Source organism: Cydia fagiglandana, chromosome 3 (assembly GCF_963556715.1).
Source record: "Cydia fagiglandana chromosome 3, ilCydFagi1.1, whole genome shotgun sequence".
Lineage (NCBI taxonomy): Eukaryota > Metazoa > Arthropoda > Insecta > Lepidoptera > Tortricidae > Cydia > Cydia fagiglandana.
The window spans coordinates 5752249-5779722 of NC_085934.1; the positions used below are offsets into that span (position 1 = coordinate 5752249).

A 27474-nucleotide genomic window follows, 5' to 3' on the forward strand; every position below is an offset into this window, starting at 1 on the left:
AATGTCATATTTTATTGTCTGTGAAAACTTGTTAAAAACAGTTTAATTTTTATGTATAAGTTACACTATGGTTTACTAGCTAGCTTAGTGCTGCACTCTGGCGGCAGAACATTGCAGTAATACCCCCTATGGTTTACTAAACTTTGGACAGCCCTGTAGTACTTAATAGTGAGCTTTGCAGTTTGATAAACATACTTAACGGAAAGCCTAATAAAGCACCGATATTGTTCAAAATACATTTATGTGTGTTTATGGTCATTAAAATACTTCAGTGGGTTTTTGAAGCGGATGAGGATTTTTTTTTAATTATTTATGTTATTGACATCTGCTTTCAGAATATTCACTGTGTTCTTATTCTGTGACTTTAATTACAAAACAAAAATAACGTACTACTGTAAAATAAATATATTAATTTTATGGTAGTTAAGGTAAGCTTATTATATTAATTTTTGGATTAATTATTAAATTTAAATAAACTATTTGGTAGTTTTGTAGAAAACCGAGATAAATTTTGCTTGGATAGGTACTCTTTTGATTCCTACAGAGTAGGTACACATATCAAATTCGGCTACAGCATGTCGTTACCTGTTCATACTGTTAAGTTGAAATTGAATCTTAATAGGATAAAGTCGATATAAACTATAAACTGAATATGCCAAGGAAAGTAAAGTTTAAAGTCCTTAGCTTTTACATAAAAGTAAAAATAGTCAGGGTACTTACATAAAAAAATCGAAGGGATCGATAGTGGGGCGATAGTGATGGTACTAGTAGGTACTCGACATTCTAATGCCTAATAGATGACACCCTGCAGTCACCTCTACTGACTACGACTTAAGTTTCAAGATGGCACGTACTGGAACAGCGTCAAGCACCGTTACCACCACCTTATAAAAACACATCCGAGTCACACGGTTTTTTTTCTTCATTTTGAATGTAGGTATTAATCACGGAAGAAAGAATGAGCGCGCCGCGCTCTGTATAGTCTGTATTAATAAACATTTTTCAAAAAATATGAATTTAAAAAATAAATTCAATAAAACTAACTAAATTCACTGACCTGACTTATACATTTCCCCAGTGCTAATATTGCAAACAGGTGACATTCAAACCATAACGCATCCGTGAGCATCGCGTTGCATGGCTAAACGCTGACCTTCCGACCCCGTCCACTCACCTACACCTGAACTTATAGGACCACTATTGAGCAAGGGAGTAACCACCACACGTTCTACTAATTTATAAGACGTTATTAGGTGTTTTATACACGCTTCATCGCGTGACACGTAACGGTACGTCGGTAAGACTTAAAGAACTTAAGTGCTGGTAGCAGTTTATAGGTGATATTACGAAATCCAGTGCTTTTTATACTAAAGCAAATGGTGTAGTTTAACGGTCTTTTTAGGGTTCCATACCCAAAGGGTAAAACGGGACCCTATTCCTAAGACTTCGCTGTCCGTCCGTCCGTCCGTCCGTCCGTCTGTCCGTCTGTCTGTCACCAGGCTGTATCTCACGAACCGTGATAGCTAGACAGTTGAAATTTTCGCAGATGATGTATTTCTGTTGCCGCTATAACAACAAATACTACTAAAAACAGAATAAAATAAAGATTTAAGTGGGGCTCCCATACAGCAAACGTGATTTTTGACCAAAGTTAAGCAACGTCGGGCGTGGTCAGTACTTGGATGGGTGACCGTTTTCTTTTTGCATTTTTTTCCGTTTTTTTTTTTGCTTTATGGTACGGAACCCTTCGTGCGCGAGTCCGACTCGCACTTGCCCGGTTTTTTAATAAACTATATGTGTCACAAATAGTTGCTTAATCTGGTAAGGGTCACTTGCACCATTAACAATCCCGGAATTATCTAGTTAAACTTGGAGTAACCATAGTTACCAGTACAATTTGAAACTGGGTTCACTGTTTAACCGGTTAACCCCGGGTTAGTGGCATGGTGCAAGTGGCGCTTATACTAAATATTGGTAACCATGGCACAGATTATATAATAGTTCTTACGAACAGATACTTATCTCTCAAACAAAACGCAAATACCTACCGTTTTGATACCTACACAAAAATACAATGGAGTGTCCTTCAACGCGCCGCTCCCCGCACCGCGCGCACCGCTACGCTACGCTACGCTAGGGTTGCTGGCGCTTAGAAATGATAAATAAATACCTACTTAAACAGGGGAGTGAAATAAAAGGAAAGCTAAATCTTAAAATATACCTTAATATTCCAATAAAGTGTTTGCGAAATAGTAATTTTAAAAGGTCATATGTCCCTGCAGTAACCGCAGTGTTTACGCCGTTTTATAAACCGCCCAATAATCCCAGCAAGAATCAGTTTTATAACTTCGTGTAATTTAAAACCAGATAGAGATTAATGTTACACAATAAAGAAAAATAATAGAAACCCCCACGAATACAGGTAATTAATTATAATCCAGATCAAAAAATGAGTAGGCACTTTCCGGTGTAAAGTTAACTTACTGTCGTTAAAATAAACATTTACTAAAATAAATTAAAAATTTGCTACCTATTTCAAATAGATAGATGTCTAAAACTATACATTTGTCATACATAATTATCATTACATGTTTAATTAAAGAAATTCAATAGTAGGTACCTAACTACGAGACTACTACGTAGCTTGTAACTATCGTAAAAAATGACAGTGCGGCGCGCGGTGACGTGCGTACGTGAGCGCGTGTGGCAACCAACTGGCTTGCTTTTCTACCGTGAACGGGAGCACATTCGTAGGTATAAATCCGAGCTCGCGCGGAGAGTTCCATAGGCCTGACCATGGTCTGTCATAAAAATGATCCACCCATTAACACTATTGGAAATTTAATGTAAGAACTTCTACTGTTTAAAATAAAAAGGACTTAGAAAACTCATCTTATAATCTTCGTTAACGAAGAACATTTCTTAGGGATTTTGTTAATCCCCAGTTAAAGAAACAAAAAAATACCTTCAGGATAATAATTAAGACAACGTCAACAAAATGAAGACTTTATCTAGATAGTAGGATTTATTTATGTAACTCGTCTATGTAAAGGTCACCTAAGCAGCACTTGCACCATTCCACTAACCCGGGGTTAACACGTTAAACCTGAAGTTACCATGGTTACTAGTACATTTTGACACTGGGTTACCGAATGTTTTCACGGGTTAACCCCGGGTTAGTGGGATGGTGCAAGACACGCTACGTATACTATACTAAAATTACGTAAGTACCTACTAAAAATGTATATAAATATATTTACTTACGTAACTTTTGACTTTATATTAGGCGATATATATTTAACTAAAGTTACTGTTACAGTCGTCGTCAATAATATGTTTACACTTTTAGACCTTACTCCTTTGCAATAAGGTGAAAAAATTTAAACATATCTTTGGCCTCGACTGTATTTCTAAATGGATCACTTAGCGTCGAATTTAAAAATTAAATCCACGAAAGTTTTAATAAATGTTCAAAAACTGAGTTAGTAGTTCACACTAGTGACTCGTTTTTCAAGAACTAATCCTCGTCATATGAAATTGGTTCAACAGCGCGAATGCGGCAATAAAGGAAAACGTGTATGCAACAGCCGTAGACGCTGAATCAGTTTCACCGTCTTCATTATCATCAGTATCAACAGCATCTATATCTTCATTACTGTCTGTATTTTCATTGCTGCCTTCAGTATTTTCATCACTGCCTTCTGGGTTTTCCCCACTGCCTTCTGCATTTTCTTCACCGTCTTCTGTGTTCTCATTACTATCTACAAAGATAACATCATCTTCTTGCCTTTCATTAAGGTCGAACTGACCCTCGGCATCCTTAAAATGTCCTTGATAGATACTGTTCCAGAACGCAACAGTGACGGCATGAGGGTTCTGCATTTCGACTTCAAAAGTAGAACTCTGCTGGTCATCATTTAGTATGTGGAGGAAGTTGTTATTCTCCGACGTGAAAGGATTCCAAGTTGCTTGGGAAGTCAGGCTAGTCGGGTTTCTGAAAACAGGAAACGTTATGCAGTGATGTTTACTATTTTGCTAAATTATCAAAAGTTTTCTTTTTCTCGTCATAGTGTATAAATTCTAAAGTACTTACAGAGAAATATGCTTCTTGAGAAATGAGTTTAAGAGTATATGCCCTCATACTTTTCCATTATAACATGAGATAAAGTTAAGCATTATGTTTAGGGATGTTACATTATACAGTTTAAAATAATGAAAATTAGACTCTTACCCAGTTTTAGCGAAGTTAGTCCACCGCTCAATTAAAATGTCGCTTACTGTTAGATCTATTTGAGAGGATTCCTGCTCTGTAGTTTCATGGAATAAGTAAGCCAGTTCTTCGCTATGAGCTGCTCCGTCGACTTCCACTGGGCCTACAAATGGATCTCCCAATGTTCCCTTGTAAGAAAATTGATATAAATATACAGGTGATGTCGATGAAGCCGCTCGTAACTGTGCCTCTCGGATAGCGGATACTTTTATCATTGTATCACCGTGATACATAAAATATTCATCCATGTCAATAGCATCACTACCAAAATAATACTGTTTTATATTATCAGCTATGCGTTGTTCTTCTTCTTCGTCTTCGAATTCTAAATCAGGTTGCAGGAATGCTTCAAACGACTCATCCATTTTCTCCAGCCAATTATCTTCTATTGCCTCTTCAGCTCTTATAGTGCCTTCTTTATCAACAAAGCCTGTCATTATCGGTATTTGCAAGAATTCTCCATCATTGAGGACTTGATATGGTGATCTAGTCATAAATGGTAAAGAAGATACTAACGTTTGTTTTTCCACACAAGGTGCGAATGCTAATGAATTGTCAAAGAGTTCAAGTTCATTTATGACTGCTGTCAATGCTGCTACGCTAGTTTTTGTAAACACTTCCGAAAGCGTGTTAATGTCACTCACTGTATGACCAAGAGCTTCGGCAACTTGTATCGCGTATTCCAAATTATCTCTGGTAACTGCCCACGGAGCGATAGCGGAACCACTTTGCGCTATCACTCTGTGAATTAAGCCCTCAGACATTGGAGATAGCGATACTAAATCAACAGCAGCGGCACCACTTCCATGTCCAAACAGTGTTACAGAATCAGGGTCGCCACCGAAGTTTTCAATGTTCTCTTGAACCCAGTGCAAGCCCGCGATAATATCCTTGAGTCCAGCATTACCAGGCGCAACTTCCGTTCCTAAACATAGAAAACCGAATATTGACTCTCGGAAGTTTAAGGAGACGATTATAACATCTTGTTCGAGAAAGTTTTTAAAGGACAGTTCGTGTTCGTAGACTCTGTCGAACTCTCTGCCTTTGATCCAGACCATGACTGGGAGTCTGCGGGTGGTGTCAAGAGTTGTGGTGTAAACGTCAGCTACCAAGCAATCTTCTACTCCCTCGTAGCCGACACCTAACGCTCGAATGCATTTAATGCCTTTTCGATTGGCGACAAAAGGTTCTTCAAATGAAGGTGCCGGCAAGGGTGCCTAAAATAAATAAAAAATAGAATAAATATAAACATGAAATACATAGATAAACATAAATACAGCTAGCTGTTGGTGAATGCATTTCATTCATAAACTGAATATGTGCTTTCGCAGTTGTGTGTACATAGGTTTTTGAATCCGCAAAAAAATAGATATATTTTCGCTAATTAAAATTAAAATATTCTTTCCGTGGCTGTTTTAACAAAAATAACACTATTTACCCTAGTTAGTTGATAATCGAACAACTTAATTTCTGACAAATTTTGAAACCTTTTCACATTTACTATTTACGTCTTTGGCATTATATTGATTTAAAGATAAATTGGTGAGTATTTATTTATTGATATACCTATAAGGTACAAAAACATGTCAAAAACATTAAATAAAAAAAATTACAATTAATAGTACATATTTTGATATTTACTGTGATAATGATAACCTTCTATGGTAGGTCACTGGTCGAATGCACGTTTGAAGCTCAAGGATTTGGACGTCAGTCAAACATAATTACGTACAAATTTAGTAAAAAAGTTGAAAAATAGAATTATTTATTATTTACGTACCTTGAACCGGTGAATCCCTGAAGTTGAATCAGCATACGGTATCCCATGAAACACGTAAACTCCGTTATCAAGCGTACCAATAACTGTTCCTTGTTGTATTTCCACGCTTGGGTTTGTCACGGGCTCATCCTGTCCCCACACACCAAAGAAGAAGCAAAATCCAATAAATACTATTGGTTTCATTATTGCGTTTCAATATTTCGTGATACACATGCAGTTTTCTGGAAGTTCGTATTGGAAATACGTCAAATAGCCTCACATTTATCTCGATCCGATAGATAGATATTCTCGGAAAATCTCCAATGTAAGATAACATTATATTTACGTAGAGTGTGCAGGTTGTAACTTTGATGTGGACTTATCTTGTCCACGTGACATGAGTTAAAAAAAAACAATGTGCGTTCCTTACAAATCATGGTAATCCTAATGCCTCAACGTCAAATTTTCAAAATTAATTTTAAGTGAGGTCCCTCATTAGACGTTACGTAAAATTTAAAGACAACGCTTTAAGTGCAGAAACGAGGTCAATGACCTTATAATATCATTTCGCAGAAAAAATGTCCCTTGTAGGAGTCACTCTAACTGTACCATCGAAGGGATGCCACAGAACTGGTTTTCTTAAACTCGACTGTATTAAGCAATGCTAGGGTATGTTTTCGCTTGACTTGAAAGGTAGTGGTCCGTTTTTTTCAGCGGTTCCCTTAGCGGGGGTGTTGCGCGGGGGCACGAAATGTGTGCCACATGTGATGTGCCATCGCCTGCGACGTTCATCTTCACGAGAATTACTGATTCACTGGCTTTTTTTCGTAAAAGTGAATAAAGATTCTGAGACCTGTAGCTGTAACGTAAATCTAACCAGAATGTATAATGAGATGTAATCGTAAAGTGAGATTATAGGTAATCGGGAGTACCGTAGTGTTTTATATTTTATTTTAAAACAGATTGATGTTTGTCTTGCATTACTTCGTATTTAATGAACAAAATAGTTTAATAGTATTTTTGGCATATTCTATTAAGCAGCTGAGATACTATATAAGTCAATATTCATATTCGTTAAAAGCCCCAGCCCAAGACTATCTTCTCTTAAAAAATTGTGCATACTTTGTTAAGTAGCAAATATATAATGGAAGAAGCTAATCAGTGACGGATTTCGATTAAAAATACATACAAAACTAATGAGAAATGTCTGCGAGCGATACTACCAATTAATTTACCATTTCTATTTTTAAATAGTGAGTAAAGAAAAAAATATGATAACATTTTATTTCTCATTTAAAACACGCATTTTTTAACCACAGCTTTGCTATTCAAACCAATATCATCATCCTCCTATCGTTTGTCCCGTACTGTGACGGGGTTCGCTTTCCTACTTTTCTCCTTCCACTTCGCTCTATCCTGGACATCGGTTTCCGCTAACCCACAGGCGTTGGCGATGACGTTACGCCACTGCCTTGGTTTGCCCCCTTGTTTGGGCCTGGTAAGGCAAAGCTTAGGGCTCTTTTGCCTACGTATTCAGGCGGACTTCTTTTGACATGGCCAAACCACCTCCATTCAAACCAATACTTATACTGACCTAATTTTTAACAAACAACGAAAAACTGAAAAAAATCTCATTTACCGTAAACTGGCATCTCCCGGGCAGAGCCAGCGATGGTCCTAGCCACATGTTGCACTACGTTGGTCCCTGTCCACACTCGCAAACGGCACAATATCCCTCCCTCTACTTAACTAATATCAACCTTATAACCTAAGTCCTTAGATTGAAGATCGAATAGTGATTAGACGAGTTTTAGGTCGTTTTAAGCTTAGTAGTTTACCTTGTGGGAGACGCTCGGGAAGGCGAAAGGTTAAACGTTATGCGTAGCATATTGTATAATGTGCATTCGGACAAAAAAAAGGTCAAGTGTGAGTAGCATGTTTTGTACTAGTTCCGCGTGAAATTGTGGATTTTATTTTCTTCACTATCGTATTGTAAGTTGTTTTTCATTTCTTGTTTCTTCTGTACGGCTACCATCAGTTTGGCATTGACATAAACGCTATCGTGAACGTAATTTACTTTCTACATATTCCTTTCGCATAAATATGTCAGTACGAGCGAGATGCATAGAGAGTACCTAAGTGATTAACGCATTAAGTGATTTCATTAAGATTAACTGCTATACGAGCAAAAAATTTAACCGTAGGCTGTACTCCTCATACTGACCAACATTTGTTCAGCAACTTTTAAAAATAACTTGTGGTTTGATTTTTGATACACTTTAAAGTTTATTCTAAGACGCAATGTATTGCGAATTTTGTTATGTTTAACGCGTGACAAGCAACGTCAATCACAATGCTATGACGTGGCGATGGCGTCCATTGAAGAAAATATTTATTTTGTATGAAAAATAGGGACTCTAAAAATACTTCATAATTTTTAAAAGTCGTTGAGCAAAAGTGTCATCGTTTGAGGAGTACAGTCTATGTTTTAATTATTTGCTCGTGTTACAGGCCACACCCGGTATACAATATCAACAAATGTACGTACGTACGTATGTACGTAAAGTACGAACACAAAAATTTACTGCTTGGTTCGATAGGCTCATAAGGAACTGTTTAATTTAAAGCATTAAACGTTAATGCAATTTCAATTGTTTTAAACGATTTTATTTGTCAGTGCAGTAAAATGTGAACCCTAACGTTAATATAGATGCAACTTGTTTTAAGGAACCCCAGTTCAGGGGTTCCTACAAAAAGTCGTCTGCGGCCCACACGGGGTTTCGTTTCAGCTTTTTGCGCGTAACGGTCCCATAGTCACCTTACCATTGGTGCTACGATGATTTTAGTTTTATACTTATTATAGTTTCCTCTTCGTAGTTTTATCCCGGTTTACCAGCAAAAATAACTCAAAAGTATGCGTTAAATAACCCACTTTTTATTAGTTTCATTAGAACTATATGATAATTTCCGTGACCACAGCTGGTGCAACTCAGCTGAAACGTCGGAATGTAAGGTAAAAACAATGAAATGATATGATAATCTTTAATAAAATATAAATAATTCGGCTTAACGGTATCACACATCTGACTTTCCAGGTTTAAAGAATTTGATTCTAAATAAAATGTTACAATGTAGAATTAATTTATTTCGTCCTAGCGTTTTCCCGGCTTTTTTCCGCGGCTTAGAACCCTGAATAATCAGTATATTTTGTATTCTAAATCCAAAATGAACTTTTGATATCCTCTGGGGCCTTATTAAGGGTTAATCATTGGCTTTGCATATAAATTTGATTGAATCATTAACCCAAATTCATAGTGCACCCGAGCAACGCACGTTACGTGTTCCAATTAGTCTCAGATTGCAGGGCTATAACCGCGTTTGCAAATTGCGGGCATTTTTCTCTGTCACTCTAATTACGCTTTCATAAGAGTAAAAGAGAAAAATTCCCGCAATTCGCGATGAAATTCACACAAGTGCTCCTATCGCTGAAATATCACGCACTTTCTTCCGGAAAAAAATGGTTATTGCAACACCTAAAACAAAAGACCCACTTAAAACATACCTACAATATTAAATCAAATTTTTAAAAATGCAGCCATGATAAAATTTAAGCCTTATGTTTATTAAAACTTACTATATTTTCTCCTCTTATTCATATGGCTGAAAAAGTTGTAGGCAGTTTCTAGAGTATTATTTAAACAACTGCCCTATTCGAACTTTAGGATACGTCAATTAATAGAATTAGAAACGATATGGATCAAATGTCTTCAAACGAAAACGTCACTTTGGACACTGAGACATCTAATCCATATCGTTTCTAGATCTATTAATTGACGTATCTTAAAGTTCGAATCGGGCAGCTAGGTACTTCGATATGCTAAACAAATGCTACGTTATTTATAAAATCAATTATTATGTTACAATCGTTTCCGACTAGTGGAGGATATTTTTTTAACTGAACGCTAGAGTGCGCTTCAAGCACGTTCTTCATTTGTTTGTTTCAATTTGCTGGCAACAAATAATAATCATACTATTGCTACTGTTTTGAGAATAATGGTAACATTCCATTTCTGACCGCAGCTGCACTACTGGTACTAAACGCGTCGCTGTTATCGTCAATTCCCATAGTAAAATGAACAGTAGTGCAGCTGTCGTTGGAAATGGACTGTCACCTTCAGTGTACAGTAATTTCCTATTAGTTACTTTGTTTTGAAATTGAAATCTTCTAACTTGTTGGCTCGTTGGGTGGACGACATTCGGAAGATTGCGGGTCACTTCTGGATGAGATTGGCTCAGGACCGGAATAAGTGGGAAGAGAGGCCTATGGTCAACAATGGGCGATAAAAGGTTGAAAAGAAGGATGTTTCTAATTCTTACAAATCCCTGTTAGGTACTTATTTAAAACTGAGACTTACCAACATCTGGATAGAATTCATGCTGAATATCTACATGTTTACCTACAAAACAATCCTTCTTTTTTTCTGTTACAGTTTTTTAGCTCCTATTCCATACGTAACAGGCCTCAAACCCTGAAGCGCCCCGGCCTCAAACCCGCTTGATAAATGCACCCATCCATCAAAACCTACCTAATCCAAACAGCCTACCAACCACCTCATTTATTCCTTCAGCACTGACTGAAACAAAACATGTTGAGTCAATGTTCACGTCCAGTACATTAAACCCAAGCGCACGCGCAGCGCAGGGAAGCGTTACCGAAATAGAATACTCACGGATTCCTGCTCGCGTTCATAATTTAATGAAACTAGATTGTACGCACGTGCCTTAATGATGCTATTTTATTGCTACTGGAAAAACTCGAGATTTCATCTTAATGTATTAGTGCTTTGGCTTATCGGTCGACTAACGAAGAGTATTTGAGTGATATGCGGGGTTGAACACTGTTATTAAAAGGATGACCCGGGTAAAGGGGACCCGGGTATGTCCTTAAACTACGTCCAAGACCACTGGTGGACGGGCAGCAGCGTCCCTCAAATTCGGTGTACTCGACTGCGATCGCCAACCCGCCTGCCAAGCGTGGCGATTATGGCATTCACCCCCCAAAGGGGGAGGCTTATGTTCAGCAGTGGACGTCTTATGGCTGAGATGATTGTTCTGAAAAGGATGTTCTTTAGTTGATGGTCTCCATCCGAGACCCCTCCGAGTCCCTGAGGCCTTTATAAAGGATTAAATCAAAATGGAATTTTGAGTTAAAACGGAATATAAGTAGGTTCCAAATTCAAAACTGCAATAACAAGGGGGACTCAGGAGGTTAAAAGTAAAATTGGTCGACAAGTGACTGAAATTGACAGTGACTTTTTCTGCATCAACGCTGCAGCAGTAACGCTGCTGCAGTTGCCATCCTAAAAGTGACATTCCATTTCCAACTGCAGCTGCAATACTGTTCATTTTCTATGGAAATTGACAATGACAGCGACGCGTTTCCATAGTAAAATGAACAGTATTGCAGCTGCAGTTGGAAATGGAATGTCACTCTAAAGTTACCTACGGGCATGACGGTTGTCAAATCTACAGCTTAATATAAGTAGCTATAGGTACGAGTATGCTTTATATCAAGAATAATCACTATCACTACATCACTGCACTTAATAAAACAAAGTCCCCGCCGCATCTTATCTGTCTGTATGTTCGAGATAAATTCAAACGGATTTTAATGAGGTTTTCATTTATCAATAGGGTGATTCTGGAGGACGAATCACGATGAGGTCGTGAAAGATCTGAACGAGCTCGGTGCCGTCGATTGGACAGAAACGGCGCTAGACAGAGAAGCATGGCGTTCCTTAGTGTCAGAGGCCAGGATCCACTTCGGGTCGCTGCGCCACGGCAGTAAGATTCTGGAGGAAGGTTCAGGTGTATAATTTGGTAAAGTAAAGGTTTTTGGTAACCCGTGCGAAGCCGGGGCTGATCGCTAATGTCGCTAGTATTATTGAATCGATTTGAAATATCGGCATGATTTTTAATGATGAATACTTAATGTTAACTGCGGAAGGATGTCAACTATCGACAGTATATTATCCTCGAACACTCTGCCACCCATGACTACCGCCCGCGGCATACCTTCGAAGAAAGTAGTGTAATTTTTAACAATTACCTAGACGCATTCATACTATAAGGGGAACATTATCAGGCATAATAGCATGCACTTATCGTGCCTAATACTCGTACGTAATACTTTTTACTTTTCACCCTGGTATAGGTGTTGATTAAAGTATCCATTTACCTTACACTGGTCGTTATAGGTAGACGTCAACGGGGTTGCGTGGGTTAAAAATACACCCTCTGTATTTGTGTAATTTGAATAAAATTACTAAAAAATAAAACAAAAAAGTATTTAATTAATAAAACATAATAGTTACATAGCAAATAAAAATAGCATTGCATCGTAATACTTTTAGGTAGGTAGGTACCTACACAATATATGTTTATTTTTCTCACAAAAAAAAGAAAACTCAGAGTGCCTCTAATTTAAACTGAATGGAAATTTTAATTTTATTTTATTTTTATGTTTCTTAATACCTACTTACCGATATATAGTCCGTCTAATCTATCTAAGCACCGACTTGAATAGAGAAAAGTGAGGAAGTAACATTCCATCGTCATATTTTTATAGAAATTTGACATTAATAATGCCATTGACACACTCTGTCGTTGCAAATGCCAGCTAGCTTGATTCGACTCTACCAAAATTGCCAATTTTTATACCTTTTTTTACTTCATAGTTCTAATTTTATAGGGATGCTTTATGTATATTTATTATTACTAAAGGTACGTAGAAGACCAACTCTACAAGTCTACATAGGTATATATTATAATGTAGTGTCTTACTTACATATCTAAAATAAGAAAAAACTTTCAATTACGATGACCAATGCACTAATATATATCCACTAATAACTTCATAATACCCAGCTTCAAGGTATACGCGCCATTACAATAAATTTCTTTTTCTAATCGCGACTTATACTTACTTAGACGTACGACACAATTTCCTGTCGTATTCACTAATATAAAAATGTCAATTAGAAATAAACTTTACTCCCTTATCATAAAACTCAATTTTATTAAGCATAGTTTAAGTTCTGTGCGAAAACACGAAAAAAGATAATTTCCGAAATTGAACTCTGAAAGTATTGTGTCAGGGTTTGTATTTGCTTGTTTTGCTTTGTGGTGGTTATGGCAGTGAGTGGGTGTTTAATGGTCGAATGAGGCTTGGAGACAGCTGTCGGTCCCCCGGGCACCACTAAGGGTTTTGTTTACAACCAACTCTAATGACAGTGCTTTTGAAGCGCAAGAGTGGATTTTTGTATTTATGTTCAAAATATATACATAGGATAATGGAAAGACAAAATACTATGTAGAGACGAAAACCGCACGGTCCGCACGTTTTTTCGATTGATCAATAGCCATGCATATTTTTTTTAATTTCCTAACAATAACTACGAAAATTAAGTAGGTAGTCTTACTCTGACTTAATTCAAACTGTGAGTAATGCGTATGACTCGCAATTTTACTCGTATTAGGGTTCCGTACCCAAAGGGTAAAACGGGACCCTATTACTAAGACTTCGCTGTCCGTCCGTCCGTCCGTCCGTCCGTCCGTCTGTCACCAGGCTGTATCTCGCGAACCGTGATAGCTACACAGTTGAAATTTTCACAGATGATGTATTTCTGTTGCCGCTATAACAACAAATACTAAAAACAGAATAAAATAAAGATTTACATGGGGCTCCCATACAACAAACGTGATTTTTGACCAAAGTTAAGCAACGTCGGGAGTGGTCAGTACTTGGATGGGTGACCGTTTTTTTTGCTTTTTATTTTGTTTTTTTTTTTTTGCATTATGGTACGGAACCCTTCGTGCGCGAGTCCGACTCGCACTTGCCGGGTTTTTTATATTATTTGTCTTCAACTAAATTGCTTCAATATGCTTTTCGTAGCTAAACATCTCGCTCGCTCGTTAATCGAGATTTCAGATTTTATTTGGCCTCACAGTAAAAGTTGATCTCAATAATCTTAGCAATAATTAATATCACAAAAGAATAAACACACCAATGCTCGTTTATAGTGACACATATACAGGATGCTTCCTGTAACAGGAGCAATAAATTAAACTAAAGTCTGTACTCCTCAAACTGACCAACATTTGTTCAGCAACTTTTAAAAATTATGAATCATTCAGACTTCCTCTTTTTCATACAAAATAAATATTGCCTTCAATGTACGCCGACATCAGTGTGTTTGACGTTACTTGTCACCCTTTTAACATAACAAAATTTGCAATACATTGCGTCTTAGAATAAACTTTAAAGTGTAATAAAAATCAAACCATGATTTATTTTCAAAAGTTGCTGAACAAATGTTGGTCAGTTTGAGGAGTACAGCCTACAGTTTAATTTATTGCTCCTGTTACTCTATATATGATATGACTGTATTTGTGTCTTCCGTACTGATGGACCAAAAAGTTTCTTTCAAATAATTTAGCTTAAATATGGTGCACTTAAATCATAGTACGTACGTACTCTACGTGGCTGTGTGTGTAATCATATACATACTCCTATTAACTGTTCTGCCGGTATTTATAAGTAGATACATAAGTAAAAAAATATTCAAAAAACCTTCCTGACTACCTATACTAAAGGATGACTCACGCTAGACCGGGCCGGGCCCGAGCCGAGGCATCCGACATGTCATTTTCTATGACGGCGGATCGGTAATTACACTGATTACCATACCCTTCTATAGAGAACAAAGCGCCGGAAGGTCCGGCCCGGCCCAGGCCCGGTCAAGCGTGAGTCATCCTTTATATAGCGTACTTACCTATAATGAATTTAAAATACATCCCGACGTTTCGAACCCTTTTCAGCGTTCGTGATTAACGGGTGACCGAGGAATAGTTATTTGCGATACAAGTGCGAAAAAGAGGAAATTCGAAACGAGTGGCGATAAATTAAAACACGACCGAAGGGAGTGTTTTAAATCGACACGAGTTGCGAATTACCTATTCGCACGTGTATCGTACAACGTTTTACAGTACATATGGCCCTTTAAACTTTTGACATCGCACGAAAAGTGCTATTTTACGCACTAGTGCGGGAAAATAGGACCATATGTACTGTAGAAATATATTCACCGTAGGGATGTAGGTACATATTTTAAATTCACGCGATATAATCCTTCTAAATAATTTAATTTAATGAATAAATATTTGGCAGAATTCCTAATACGACTATTTATAAGTCTTTATAGACTCGAGTCCAGTAAAAAACGATGAATTAAATAAATGATGATTAATTTAATACAGATATTTTTTGGACCCCAGGCTCCCATGAGCCGTGGCAAAATGCCGGGATAACGCCAGGAAGGATTTTTTAAATCATGGAAATAGGTAATGTTATTCGTAGCTGGTGGTGATTAAAAATCAATTTAAATACTTAGAAAATACTCGCCAAATTTAATAGGTACCTTACATAGGTGCCTACTTTATACCTAATGTTAATGTAAATGTGTATTGTGCTTGCTAATGATTTATCAAAGATTCAGCTGGTCTTAAAGTAAACAACAAAATAAAGGAGCCATCAGACAACAGACAAGGTAAAAGATTTCAAAAGATGATCTTAAGGAAACTCCATCACAAGAAGCACCTAATTAAATATCATGGAAGAGACAGTAAAGTTATTAAATTCCGCCTCCAGCGAAATCCACAGATTAATTCGAGATTATCAAGTTTGATTGAGATCCAACTTCCATTTTTTGCTAAGTAGTTCGTTTGGCTTCAGGATCCGTTAAAATTTCATTTAATTATTACGTTTCTACTTTTAAATAAATATATAGCTGAAATCAAGGTAGGAACAATAAAATCTATGGTTTATGGAAGTTCTTTATCAACAAATTCTTCGGTTCGGTCTCTTTAATATTATCTGTACAGCTAAGACACTCGAAACTCAAGAGCTCTTTAAACTACTGACGGCAAAGATAGTCAAACAAAAACGCTAATCAAATATCGATGACAAACGACAGTTCATTATTCAGTCGGTCGTGATTTCATGCCGCCCGTGGAAGCACACGCCCTAGCTGAAGGAAGCTCTGTAGGGCGGGCGACTTCCTCGATCGCAGCGCCTCCGGCGGAGCCGACGGGAAGCTCCGGCTGCGCGGCCATTGGCCGGCGCGCGTGACGTCAGCCCCCTCTCGACCAATTGAACGGGGCGCGCTCGCGCCCGTCCGCAGTCCTTCTCGCGCCTCGGTCGTGTGTCGCTCTCGGCGCCCCCCCGCCCCGCCGACGTCGCCTCGCATTCTAGTTGTGGGTGTCGCGCCGTGCAGTCATCGCGTGTGCCACTGAACTTAGTGCGCCGTTTGTGAGTGCTTTAGTTCCCGCGCTAGTGCCTCACTGTGCCAGGACCCGCTCCGTCGCGGAGGATGTTAACAGCCCACGGTGAGTGCCCGGCTCTACGCTATCGATACGCGGCCACGTGAACGCTCTATTTATAAAATGTAAACACGCCGCTAATTTAATTTGAGACGATATTACTCTATTGCTGCTTAAAAGCGAGAGTAGGCGTTCGCTACGTGCCCCACTCGCGCTCGCAAATTGGCAAGACCGCGCGCCCGACGGCCGAGATTGACGAGTTCCTGTAAGACGTGTAGCACGCTGCCATCCAATTGGATTAGATAAATACAAGAGCCGGATAATTATCGCGTGTTGTGAATTCGATGGCCTTGGATCGGTTCAGGGCTGGCGATAGCACGATAACGTGACCTTGGGGTGAAGTCTTGCGAACGCGGCCCGGCAGAGGCGCGCGAGCGCACGGAAAATGACCAGACAAACAAGGATAATAGCTCAGAAGCATACAATGATAGTGCTGTTAATACAGACACTTATGGAGCGAAGACATCGATAAAGAGGCAATCGACGCAAACGTACCGACTTGCAACGGATACGCACGTCTGAATAAATAAGTAGCTAAATTCATGAATATGTTTGATAATGAACTGAGTGAAACAAGTTTTACAATCCATTTGGCGACACGATGAGTTCATTGAATTAATTGTTAAAACAAAAGATAAGCGTCATTGTTTTAGTCCATCTCAATTGAGAACAAGTGAGACTTTAAATACCTAACAAATAAAACGATACAATGAGTAATTCTAATGAACACAGGCGTCATCGCTCCTGGCAAACGCCAGCATGTTGAGGAAACTACAGACAATTATTCCCATTATGTGACGGCATTACCTACTATTAAAAATGCAAAGATACTTCTATTGCAGCTTCTTAATAACCGTCTTCGGAGTACAAACAGTTGTTTTTACCGCCCTCTATATTAATGACCGTAATCCGTCCTACAGCACCACTTTCCACTATGGTTAGTATAGTTTTTACAAGTCTGCCGAGTCTGTCCGGTCGAGATACCTCGATTCATTCAATACGGTCAGCCGCGACGCGTTCTTGGTCCCACGCTTTGGCCCACATACGCACGATTCATACAATATCGGAAACCAAAATACTTCAGATGGAAAAACGAAGCCGGTAGCAAACATATTATGGAGCCGGTAACAAAAAACAACTTGGCAATTATACATCTAACGAATTTCAAACCCGTAGTGGCAAGGTCTACAAATTAGGAATTCAAATTGAAGATTAAACCAACAGAAAAACAACTTTGAAAATCGATAGGATTTGGGATTCTTATTCGCATTTCGCGCCGTCAATGTTGAAAGAGTCGCCATATGTGTTGCATGTGTTCTCTGTCTGGCGCACGGAGGGCAAGATTGTGCGAGCGAGAGGGGGGAAATTCGCGTCGAGCTAACCGGCCATGCGAGATGCTCAGCCGTATCATAAATATTAATCAGGCAGTGGTGTCAACAGCCACCGCGTAACGCGACACCGCCGCGATCCGCTGCTCGCCTGGTGCTCGACTCGCCTGAAGACTACTACGCATATTGATTGTATTTGCTGTTTATCGCAGAAAAATATTAATGACATTATTTGTCCAATTATCGGAAATCTATTCACGAGTGAAAGATTTAATAACACGATCTTGCAAACTTACAAATTGTAAATATTTCAAACTGTTAAGCGATTAGAAAAAAGGGATGCAAATACATAATCATGAAATGTCACTATGCCCTTTATGAGCGGAATAAAAATATCGATAACAATAATTGTCGTTCACACATCCGTTAATGTTTACGTTCAGCCATGACCTGCCCTACAACTCTCCGATTGGCAAATGCATTCATGACTACAACCTTATGAGAATCAACTGCTAACACTTTAAACAATTATAAATAGGACACATTGAGTAGCAATATTAGAAAGCATGTGTAATTTAGCCTAACAATTCAGTTTATAAAAGTTTGAATCTAAACGACACTACAATGGTTCTGAACGTAGGGAAGTATGAACTTCAATTAGGTTTTTATTGTGAAATCCGGTTTCGTCCGGTAATGTAAATGGTCTCATTTCAACTCATGGAACTTGGAACTCAAATGTTTTATGCTGTGGCACATTCAAAAGACTATGGACCGTTAGCAGAGAAACGGTAACAATAATGTTTGGAAGCAGGCTGCAACCACGACATTAATTTAAATATTTTGCTGATATCTAACTTCAAACAGAATGGCACTTTAGTAGTGTCCGTTACAGTTAACTGTAAAATATATTTTAATTCCGCATGCTAAAAAAATAAAAGTATGTATAATATTTTAAGTGCTTGAAAGATATATAAATAAAGATATATGCTGTTTGAAAGATAACCCAGTCTCCATCGTCGTCTGTACAGTGATCTAAGTAGGTATGTACTTAAAATGTAATTAAAAACGAGTTACCATTGCTGCGATGGCGCGGGTAAGGGATAATAAAGCGTTAATAGGACAGGTTCTGGCAAACCGTGTCTAAGTGAACCAGCATTCAAAATAATTATGGCGAATGCCTCTTCAACACTACAAACCTCAAGAAATGATATGGTTCTTAACGTAGAGAAGAGATTTGTCTTTGCTATCGGCTTATCTACCTCACAGGAACGCTCTTGTTGACTAAACAGATTATGAAAACGATTGTAGAAAGAAAATAGTAAGTAAAAATGTAAATTAAGAGTCATGAAACAAACCAGAGTTAAAACCGAAATGTTGTAAGTAAAGAATGAAAAATAAACAGAAACACGTAGTAACGAACCTGCTCGAGTGGTGGCAGACGCAAGATCAAGAGTCGCCCGGTCGTTTTTGCTCGACAACGATGCGTGTGAGCAACATTTGCGGAGTGTGTGTAAAAACGCTTTTAGAGTTCCGTAATTTTCGTAGAATCGGAACCAGCGCTTCTTAATTAGCGCTCTTTTGACGAAAAAGAGGTAACGTTAGATAATTATTATGAGACTATTACCAGAATTGCACAACATTGAAAAACTGCACGTTGATGGATCTGTGGGTCATTAAAAGCTAATTGAAGATCATGTGTCAAATGAAAACCTGATGATAAGATCAAATAATGATCTTCGTTATTTGTAGTGAAGTGGCTAAACAATGTCTTGCTTGTCATGTGATTCTTGTTTAAATTGATCTGCTCTCCGACGCTCCGTGCAAATGTAGGAGGACAATATATCAACGCCTTGCAGAGTGGATTGACCGGACATCAAAATAGTAGTGACCAGAATAATTGCTGCAGAATTCGTCCCGTCAAGCAAGATCGCGCTTGGAACTTTTTGTCCGTGTGTGTTAGCGCTTTACTCCGTGGTCTCTTCACGTTCTTGTGGATGTGCGTGTTCACCATATTTTTTATTATTTTTGCCTTCGTTAATATCGTCCGCATTATTATTAAGTGCTATTTTGTTATTTTGTAAATTAATTTTTTGAACGTAGCAAGTTAGCCAGGTGGTGTGTCGACGACAGATTTTTGTTTAGGGTATCGAGGTAACCTGTTTTACTCGTAAGCTAGCTTAAACTTGAATGAACTCTTTAAGGTCGCGTAGTATGACTGTATTTGCAATTTGTTGTTATTGCACAACACAAAAGTAAGTTCGTTGACAATACAACGAAAAAAATCTCTTCATACAACTAAAATCACATCAATAACAATAGTTTTTTTATTCAGATATTAAATGTTAATCACTTAATACAAACGGGACATTTTTAAAACAATTGCAAATCTTGATTTGAGCCTAGACACGAAAAGTGCAGGAAAAAGTACGTTAAAGTTCACTTCAGATGAGGAAGCGTTTAGATTCTGCCGCTGTTCAACTAACGACTTTATTGATAGCTCTTAAAAGGTCCAAAGTTATTATCCGCGCCGCCGAGACTTGATACCTCTATTGTTCGAGACAATCGTAATAAGAGTCACGAGTAGTTGCGTAATATCGTTGACAGCGTCGTTGTGTTCATCCGAACTAACTACGTCATCAAACGTGATTTGTCTAGTTTTGATAGCTTTTAAACAACAAAAATGTGGTTATTCGTTAACTTATTAATATAATGGCGGAGTTGGCTAAAACATTAGAATAAGTTTAACAACAAATAATTAAACTTAATATGCGGCAATAAACTAGAACAGGGTACATCTAACATGGCTTAATTTCTTTTGCAAAAACCGAATACAGAGGAATCCTATCAAATTACTATGGATAAAAAACAAAAAAGGTATTACATATCGTCTCTCTTAATTTTATTCAAATTAAAACAAAGCGCCGATTTAACGGACGTTTTTTTTACAAAATACAATTTCATAACAAACACAGTTTCCTTCCACGGTGTCACAGATAACTTAATCTTTTACTCTAGTTCCTATGAAATAATTACTTGTTTGCTATGATTATTGGATTTACAAAGAATTCAAGGAAAAAGTATCATTGTTGTAAGTTCATGCTGAAATGTCGTTAAAATCAAGTTCGCTTTCAACACCTTCAGTCAAGCCATATCCTTTCTTTCGCTTATCTATGTATAAATACTGCCGGTGTATTATGGATGGTTTTATCCACGGTGAAATATCTGCCAATTTTTAACACCGCGGGATAGAAAGTGGCAGACATCGTTTAATTACGCGGTCACGTTGACAAGAACGACCATCATATCCGTACTGGTATAAATCGTATATGATTCCAATAAGAATTTCAAACGATTTAATTATTGAAAGTCGAAAAAATCTAGTATCTATATTTGATAGTACCTACATTTAGTTCTCCACGACCGACCTCGGCAATTAAGGATTTTTCCTTTCATGAGTTCTTATATTATTTGATAATACCATCACATTAAACTTCAAACAACTATGGAGTAGGTAATAACAATTCAAATGAATCTGGAAAACTCTGTACCTACCGATCCGTTAACATGTTTGGAATACATGTCAGAAAAAAATATCATGTAAGATTATACGAATATTTAGAGAATAAAAACAACGCAACTTATGCGTATTATATATTCAAAATCTTCCGTCTGGCGTCGCTCCGAGCATTGTGCGATAGATGCGAGTGATGGATGAGCCGTTATCAACGCTGATAACCCCGCGCCCCTCCCTCGTGACGCCCCTCACCCCTCGTCACCCTGGCGACGTGTTTTAGCGAAAGTGCAACTGTTTGTTCGGGATCACTTGCTACATTGTATTTACCGTTGGGCGCCATTTTTATGCTGACCTGGATGAATGTTGAGAGCCTATTTAGCTGAATCATTAACCCGCTTTTTACCATTAATCTATCATCGAAGTTGGGCGCTTGCCAAACTAGTTAGGTCTTGATGACAGAAGTGTGGAAAGATCAGTCAGAACAGCTTAGAACTTTATCGAAACGTATTGGAACCTCGGTTCTAACAATTGAGCAGGTATCGCTGAATAACAAAATGATCAATAGATTTGCATTCCATTTCCATTGCCAAGGAGTTGTATACTTGTCACGAATCGTGGGCACGCCGAACTTGCCAGACCGGCTGCAGTATTCAGATTTCGTCGAGATTGAAACTGATTCGATCGGATAGTGTCGTCCTTTACGAACATAAGCGGTGTGAAGAGAGTGGAAGTGTAGCACTTGTAAGATTCAGATGTAGTGTGCCAGTGGATAGCAAGGCAGAACTGGCACAGTGTTGTGTCCCCTATTCATTAGTGAACTTGGCGCTTGTCGCGCGTTATCGCACGCGGCGGCTAATGGCTCCATATCAAATATTGACTGTTTCTCTATCACGTTACGTCATCCAGAAGTCTATGAAGGCCGCCATTTATAAAAATGGGTATTTGAAATAAGAACCATTTCTTTAGGAACAGCTACTTCCTAATGAAATAAACTCTTATTTAAAAAAGGTATCAGAAGCATGAAAATATCTTGTATAATTATTACATTTATTAGTTTTATTAGTATGTTACGTTTTCTGAATCTAGATTGCAAGGCAGAAATTTCCTAAGGTCATAAGCAAATATTATTACAGTATGATAACGCGACCCCGCATTGTCTGTTGGCTGCCTTGCCAACCGTAGATATATGATCGGTTTGTTGATTGCATACGGATGTTATTGTTTAATGTTAACGAGATAACTTAATTCTCCAATAATAATGTTTAAATATTTAAAAACTTATAGCAAATAATAACAAACTCATTAATTTAAGTTTAAGTTATCCGAAGGAAAAATAAATATTTGAGAAAGCAAAATTGAATTGGAGTTAAACAATAACCTTAGCTTCAGTTTATACCGAAGTTTCCAACTTCGCTTTAGGATGTTTGTGGAAATTCGAAATCTGCCCACGTTCGCCCGTGGGCGTAGGGATCCCGATGAATGAAGGAGCTTCGTCGATTTTCGGCAGGCTTCGTGCGTCTCCGGCGCCCAAGGTCAGCGGTGGAGGGGGGCGACCCCATTTCCACGTAGATCGATGGGAGCGCCCTAGAATCACCCCCGTATTCGGGTGTTTCAGTTTTGTTGAGCGTGCGTTTTCAATGTCAAGTGATTCACTGGGAGTTAGTCAACCCCGAGCCGGCTCGGGGTAGAGCTCAATTATGGACTGTTTCCGTGACGGAGGCCCGGTAATGGCGCCCCAACACGATCTCACTTGAATCCGAGTCAAAAAGCTTGTGATTGCATGTAACATGTAACAGACAACAAATTTACTATACAAAGTACATGTGTACATGACTATTGGAAAAGTAGTAAATTGGAAAGTGAAGGAAAGAAAATTAATTGTTGAAAACCTTCAGCAATGAGTGTTTCAAATGCTGTTGATACGAGCTAACTAAATGTAGGTACGTGGACCTCGTGAAATCTTCATGCGAAACAAATACCTATTCTAGATCTTAATAATAATTCTAAATGTCATGTGTGTGCATTAAAACTTTATCAATCAGACTTAGATACCGGTACATCACGGTTTAAAAAAACGGAAATATATTATGTTATGGATCTAAGTAGTTGAACTTTTTAGGCAAAATTATTACAATAGCAAAAAACCTTACATAGAAATGTTGCACTATTTTTCACTTGAAATTGCTTGTAAATTTTAAAGCAATTTGGGCAAATAGCTCTGACCAATTTGTGTCATCTTCTAGCATTATTAGGTACGCTGGCGCCACAAGAAGTTAGTGCAGCAAAGCTCACAGAAGAATTTCTAGTTGGCTAAATAGTAATAGGTTTAAATGGTTTAATTTTTCCATAGTTTTCATTTTCTAGGTTTGAAATATTCTAGCACTATGTTTCATACACTGATTGAAACAAAAAGTCGCTCTTGTAATTATCAACGTCAATACGAGTATAACTCCGTACTTACAGACTTTAATATGCCAGCATAATAACGCACGTTGCCGGGAAATCGCCGGTCTCCCACGGAGGAGGTGCTTGCACTAAATTATACATTTTGCTGTGCATTTCACTAAGTAATACAAGGAATTGTATTGCAAAATCCAATTAATAAATATTGTTATGTTCATTTATTTTAAGTCAAGTTACAAACATTACTAAACATTTACATATAACCAACGAAAATAACGTTAAAGAAAACGGCAACTGATACTACTGATAGAAGGTAATGGAAAAAGCTGTCAGATGATGATCTCGGTTCATGAGATACATACAGCCAGTGACAGACAGACGGATGGACAGATGGAGAGACGAATAGATGGACAGGTAAAAGGTCTTAGTAGGTAAAAGAGTCCCGATTTTACCCTTTGGGTACAGAACCCTAAAATCCTAACACAAACACATACCTACACATAAACACACACACGGAGATGATAACGCATCAAATAATGCTATTGTTAGTTACGTAAACTTAAGACAGATAGAGTTTAGTACAGGGCTCGGAACCGGTATTTTTAAAAAACCGCGAAATATACCAATATTTTGAATTATTTATGCTCTTTACGTAAGACTGGATCATGTATTTAGGTAACGAATTTGTGTTATCAGATTGTCCAAATAAAAAAGAAATAATAAACCAAAGAACGAAAAAGAACGTAATAATACCGGTATTTTTGTATGGAGCAAATACCGGTTTCCGAGCCCTGATTTAGTAAATACCCAACCTATCTCGTACAGTAATTTTGACCTTTGCAATTACTACTATTACCTGTGTCAGTCAACTTAAAGAATCAACCAATCTACTTACAAGTCTGAAACAACACTTGTAATAACAAAGCGCTGACGTAGGTAACAATTTGATATGCCTTTAAGTAATTAATCAATATTTTTCAATATCGTATGGAATATTCAACTTTTTTCTACATGAATAGAAATACATTTGTGTTTAAAGAATTTTAAATCTTGTGCGAATTATAAAAACAATGGTATATTTTATACCTATTTAAACTTAAGAATACCTCGTTACGGTAACGGTAAAGATACAGTCAAATTGCCTATAATAAATTGTGTAATTGCTTATTATAATATTTCTACGCCGACAGGGGCAGAATATGACGCACTTATTGTAATTTGACCATCATTGTACTACCATATTCTAAGCAATAAACATTTGTATTTGTATTTTGAATTTAATGAAACTGCTAAAAAGAAAAAAATATAAAATTTTATCTATCAAAACAACGAAACATGATTACCTATCCTCCTACCGCACGAGTAGACGAGTACCTACAGTATACTATCTGTTGATACTAGATATCTCTACATCACGCGGCTCCTATAGATTAACAGTTACACATTTTGGCAGGTTTATCATAAAAGTAAATAAATTTTAGCACCTGCTTATGACTAAAACAATGACACGTGCAATTACGAATAAATAATATTCATATTCAAGCATCAGTCTGGTAGAATACTGCATAATACAATCTTCGACGCGCATATATTACGATCAAAATTACCTTTAATATAAATATGTTTGGTATCCGTATATAACTGGAAAAGAAACTATACAAAAAGCCTGAATAATACGAATTGTAAATTTTCGAAAGTTAGAATTAAAAAACGAAAGTAGTCGAAATGTGCTAAACCTTAACACGTTGAAGACTAACATAAGACAGGAATACATTCACATGCCAGGTAGGTAATACAATAATTTAAGGTCAATTATCCACAACAACGCGCACTATAATTTTCAGGACAAGAAAATTCATAGGTACACCATTACTGTGAATTTGTAATAATAATTACGGGTACAGACGGAGGCGGCCATTAAAATTGGATGAAACCTTAATGTCCCGCACAACGAAGTTATTATGACTTATTCAAGCTTGTTTTCCACGTCAGGAGGCCGTTCCTTCGTCCTTGACCATGTCTTGACAAATTCAAAGGAGACCTTCAACTTTACGGCTTGAGGTAAAAAGGCTACATACCCAAAGTTTACAGAACGCATGGACGTAGTCACTGTAGTTAGCCCCAGTTGTTTATGAAGCGACGTATATATTAGCGGAAGCAGTTATAAAGTTGACCCAAAATTTTTTTATTAAGCTATGAGCTTCATCACATATGTTCCTTGAGTAATTCTAAGCATTTCAAGCCTGGGAGCCAATAAGAAATGTGTGTCTACTCGGATTTGTAATGGATTCAAACTTTCAACCCCTTTTTAACCCTGTTAGGGGATGAATTTTACAAAACGCTGAAATTACTTTTCCTGTCTTTTAATAATATCCCCAAATACAAAGATTCAAGTCCCGCGTTCGAAAATTTTTTTGATATCCATACAAACTTACAACTCCTTTTTCACCACCTTAGGGGATGAATTTTCAAAAACGCTGAAATTAGTTTTCTTGTATTTTAATAATATATCGTTTTACGAAGTTTCAAATTCCTAGCTTAAAATAAAACTTGAACCCCATACAAACTTTCATCCCCTTTTTAACCCCCTTAGGGGTTGAATTTCTCAAAATCGCTTCTTATCTCTTGTACACTTTATAAATGTAATCTAGTGTGCAAATTTCAACTTTCTATCTTTTGTAGTTTCGGCTCCGCGTAGCAAAAATCTCCAACCAAATTTTTCACCTTTTTACGTTTTTCTTGTAAAATTACTATGAAATTGAAAAAACAAATTTCAGCAATGAATTCTACGTCTTTGGTTTATACGAAAATGATACCAAACTTGCCCTAGTACCCACCAGGATCAGAGTAGATTTTTTTTAAAGATGACGGATGGCGGCCGTCTTTGTACCCCACCCTCCCCCCCACTTCAGGCTAGAAATGCTTAGAATTACTCAAATATCAGATGTGATGAAGCTCATAGCTTAATAAAAAATTTTTGGGTCATGTATGGCAGCGTTACATAACTGACTCCAGTATATGGATTTGTAAAGTTATAATGTTAAATTGATTGCCTTAATGGTCTTTTGATTCTCCGGGCTGTCTATTTGGGCTAACAAATCAGGGTAAATCAATCATAGTAGGTAAACTACATACCACTATTTTCGCCTCCATTTCAGCTAAGGCAAAAATGCTTTCGTAATTATTTCGTATGTCCAACTTCCCGGCTGTTCTCGTCTATCTATCTATCTATATAGCCTTTTGTTTCCGATCCTTGGGTTTAAAAGCTTTTTTTTTATGTTATCGTGTTTTCTACAAAATGTCCCGCAGTTCGGTGTGCCTCTTGGCATAGGCCTCCTCCAACCTTCTCCACTGTACTCTGTCTTCTGCAACTCTGGACCAGTAGGGCCCCAAGGTTAAGCGGATTTCATCTACCCATCTTGTTTTTGGATGTTTTTGTTTTCTTCTTCCGTCTCTTGGGTACCATAGGGTAACTTGTTTGTTCTCGTCTACATGTCACATTTTTTTTCGTGAAATTTTGTGAGTGAACCGTCACATAATAAGCTATACCTACTTATGGAATTCTCTGTCGATTTTTTTTCGGAGTTTTTGGGTTTTGCCAGGGTTAGAGCTCAGAAAATCACTAGTTATAATTTAGTCAAAAGTTACTTTAATAAAACCTATAGTTTTGTATGTAATAAAATTGTCTCTTAGTGTCAATGCAACCAGGCACGTCATCAGAATTACAATAAAAGTCACCACGCCCATATCCGAGCGATCA

General features: G+C 37.6%; 2 protein-coding genes across 9 annotated transcripts in view; one reads left to right on the top strand and one right to left on the bottom strand.

Moving 5' to 3' along the window:
* Nucleotides 1–3414: 3414 nt before the first annotated feature.
* Nucleotides 3415–6266, bottom strand: LOC134680514 (carboxylic ester hydrolase-like). Its single transcript, XM_063539638.1, has 3 exons — nt 6051–6266; nt 4232–5487; nt 3415–3994 (listed from the first exon to the last, which is right to left on the bottom strand). Exons 1-3 carry the CDS (start codon nt 6231–6233, stop codon nt 3511–3513), a joined length of 1923 nt encoding a protein of 640 aa, XP_063395708.1. The 5' UTR covers nt 6234–6266; the 3' UTR covers nt 3415–3510.
* A 9995-nt stretch (nt 6267–16261) lies between these two features.
* LOC134679901 (myocyte-specific enhancer factor 2) overlaps nt 16262–27474 on the top strand; it is an 83033-nt gene continuing 71820 nt past the window's right edge. For 4 of the 8 annotated variants that reach the window (XM_063538833.1, XM_063538840.1, XM_063538835.1 and 1 more), the window contains exon 1: nt 16262–16475. The gene's annotated coding sequence lies outside the window, so the exon portion shown is untranslated. The remainder of the gene's footprint in view (nt 16476–27474) is intronic. The other 4 variants (XM_063538838.1, XM_063538841.1, XM_063538837.1 and 1 more) reach the window with 3 other exon arrangements.

What these genes read in the sequence shown, in the direction of transcription:
- LOC134680514 (XM_063539638.1), bottom strand. Translation starts at nt 6,233, where the DNA reads ATGAAACCAATAGTATTTATTGGATTTTGCTTCTTCTTTGGTGTGTGG. An exon ending in CAGGGATTCACCGGTTCAAG is followed by an intron (nt 5,488 to 6,050) that starts GTACGTAAATAA and finishes TATTTATTTTAG; the next exon opens with GCACCCTTGCCGGCACCTTC. An exon ending in ACTAACTTCGCTAAAACTGG is followed by an intron (nt 3,995 to 4,231) that starts GTAAGAGTCTAA and finishes TCCTGTTTTCAG; the next exon opens with AAACCCGACTAGCCTGACTT.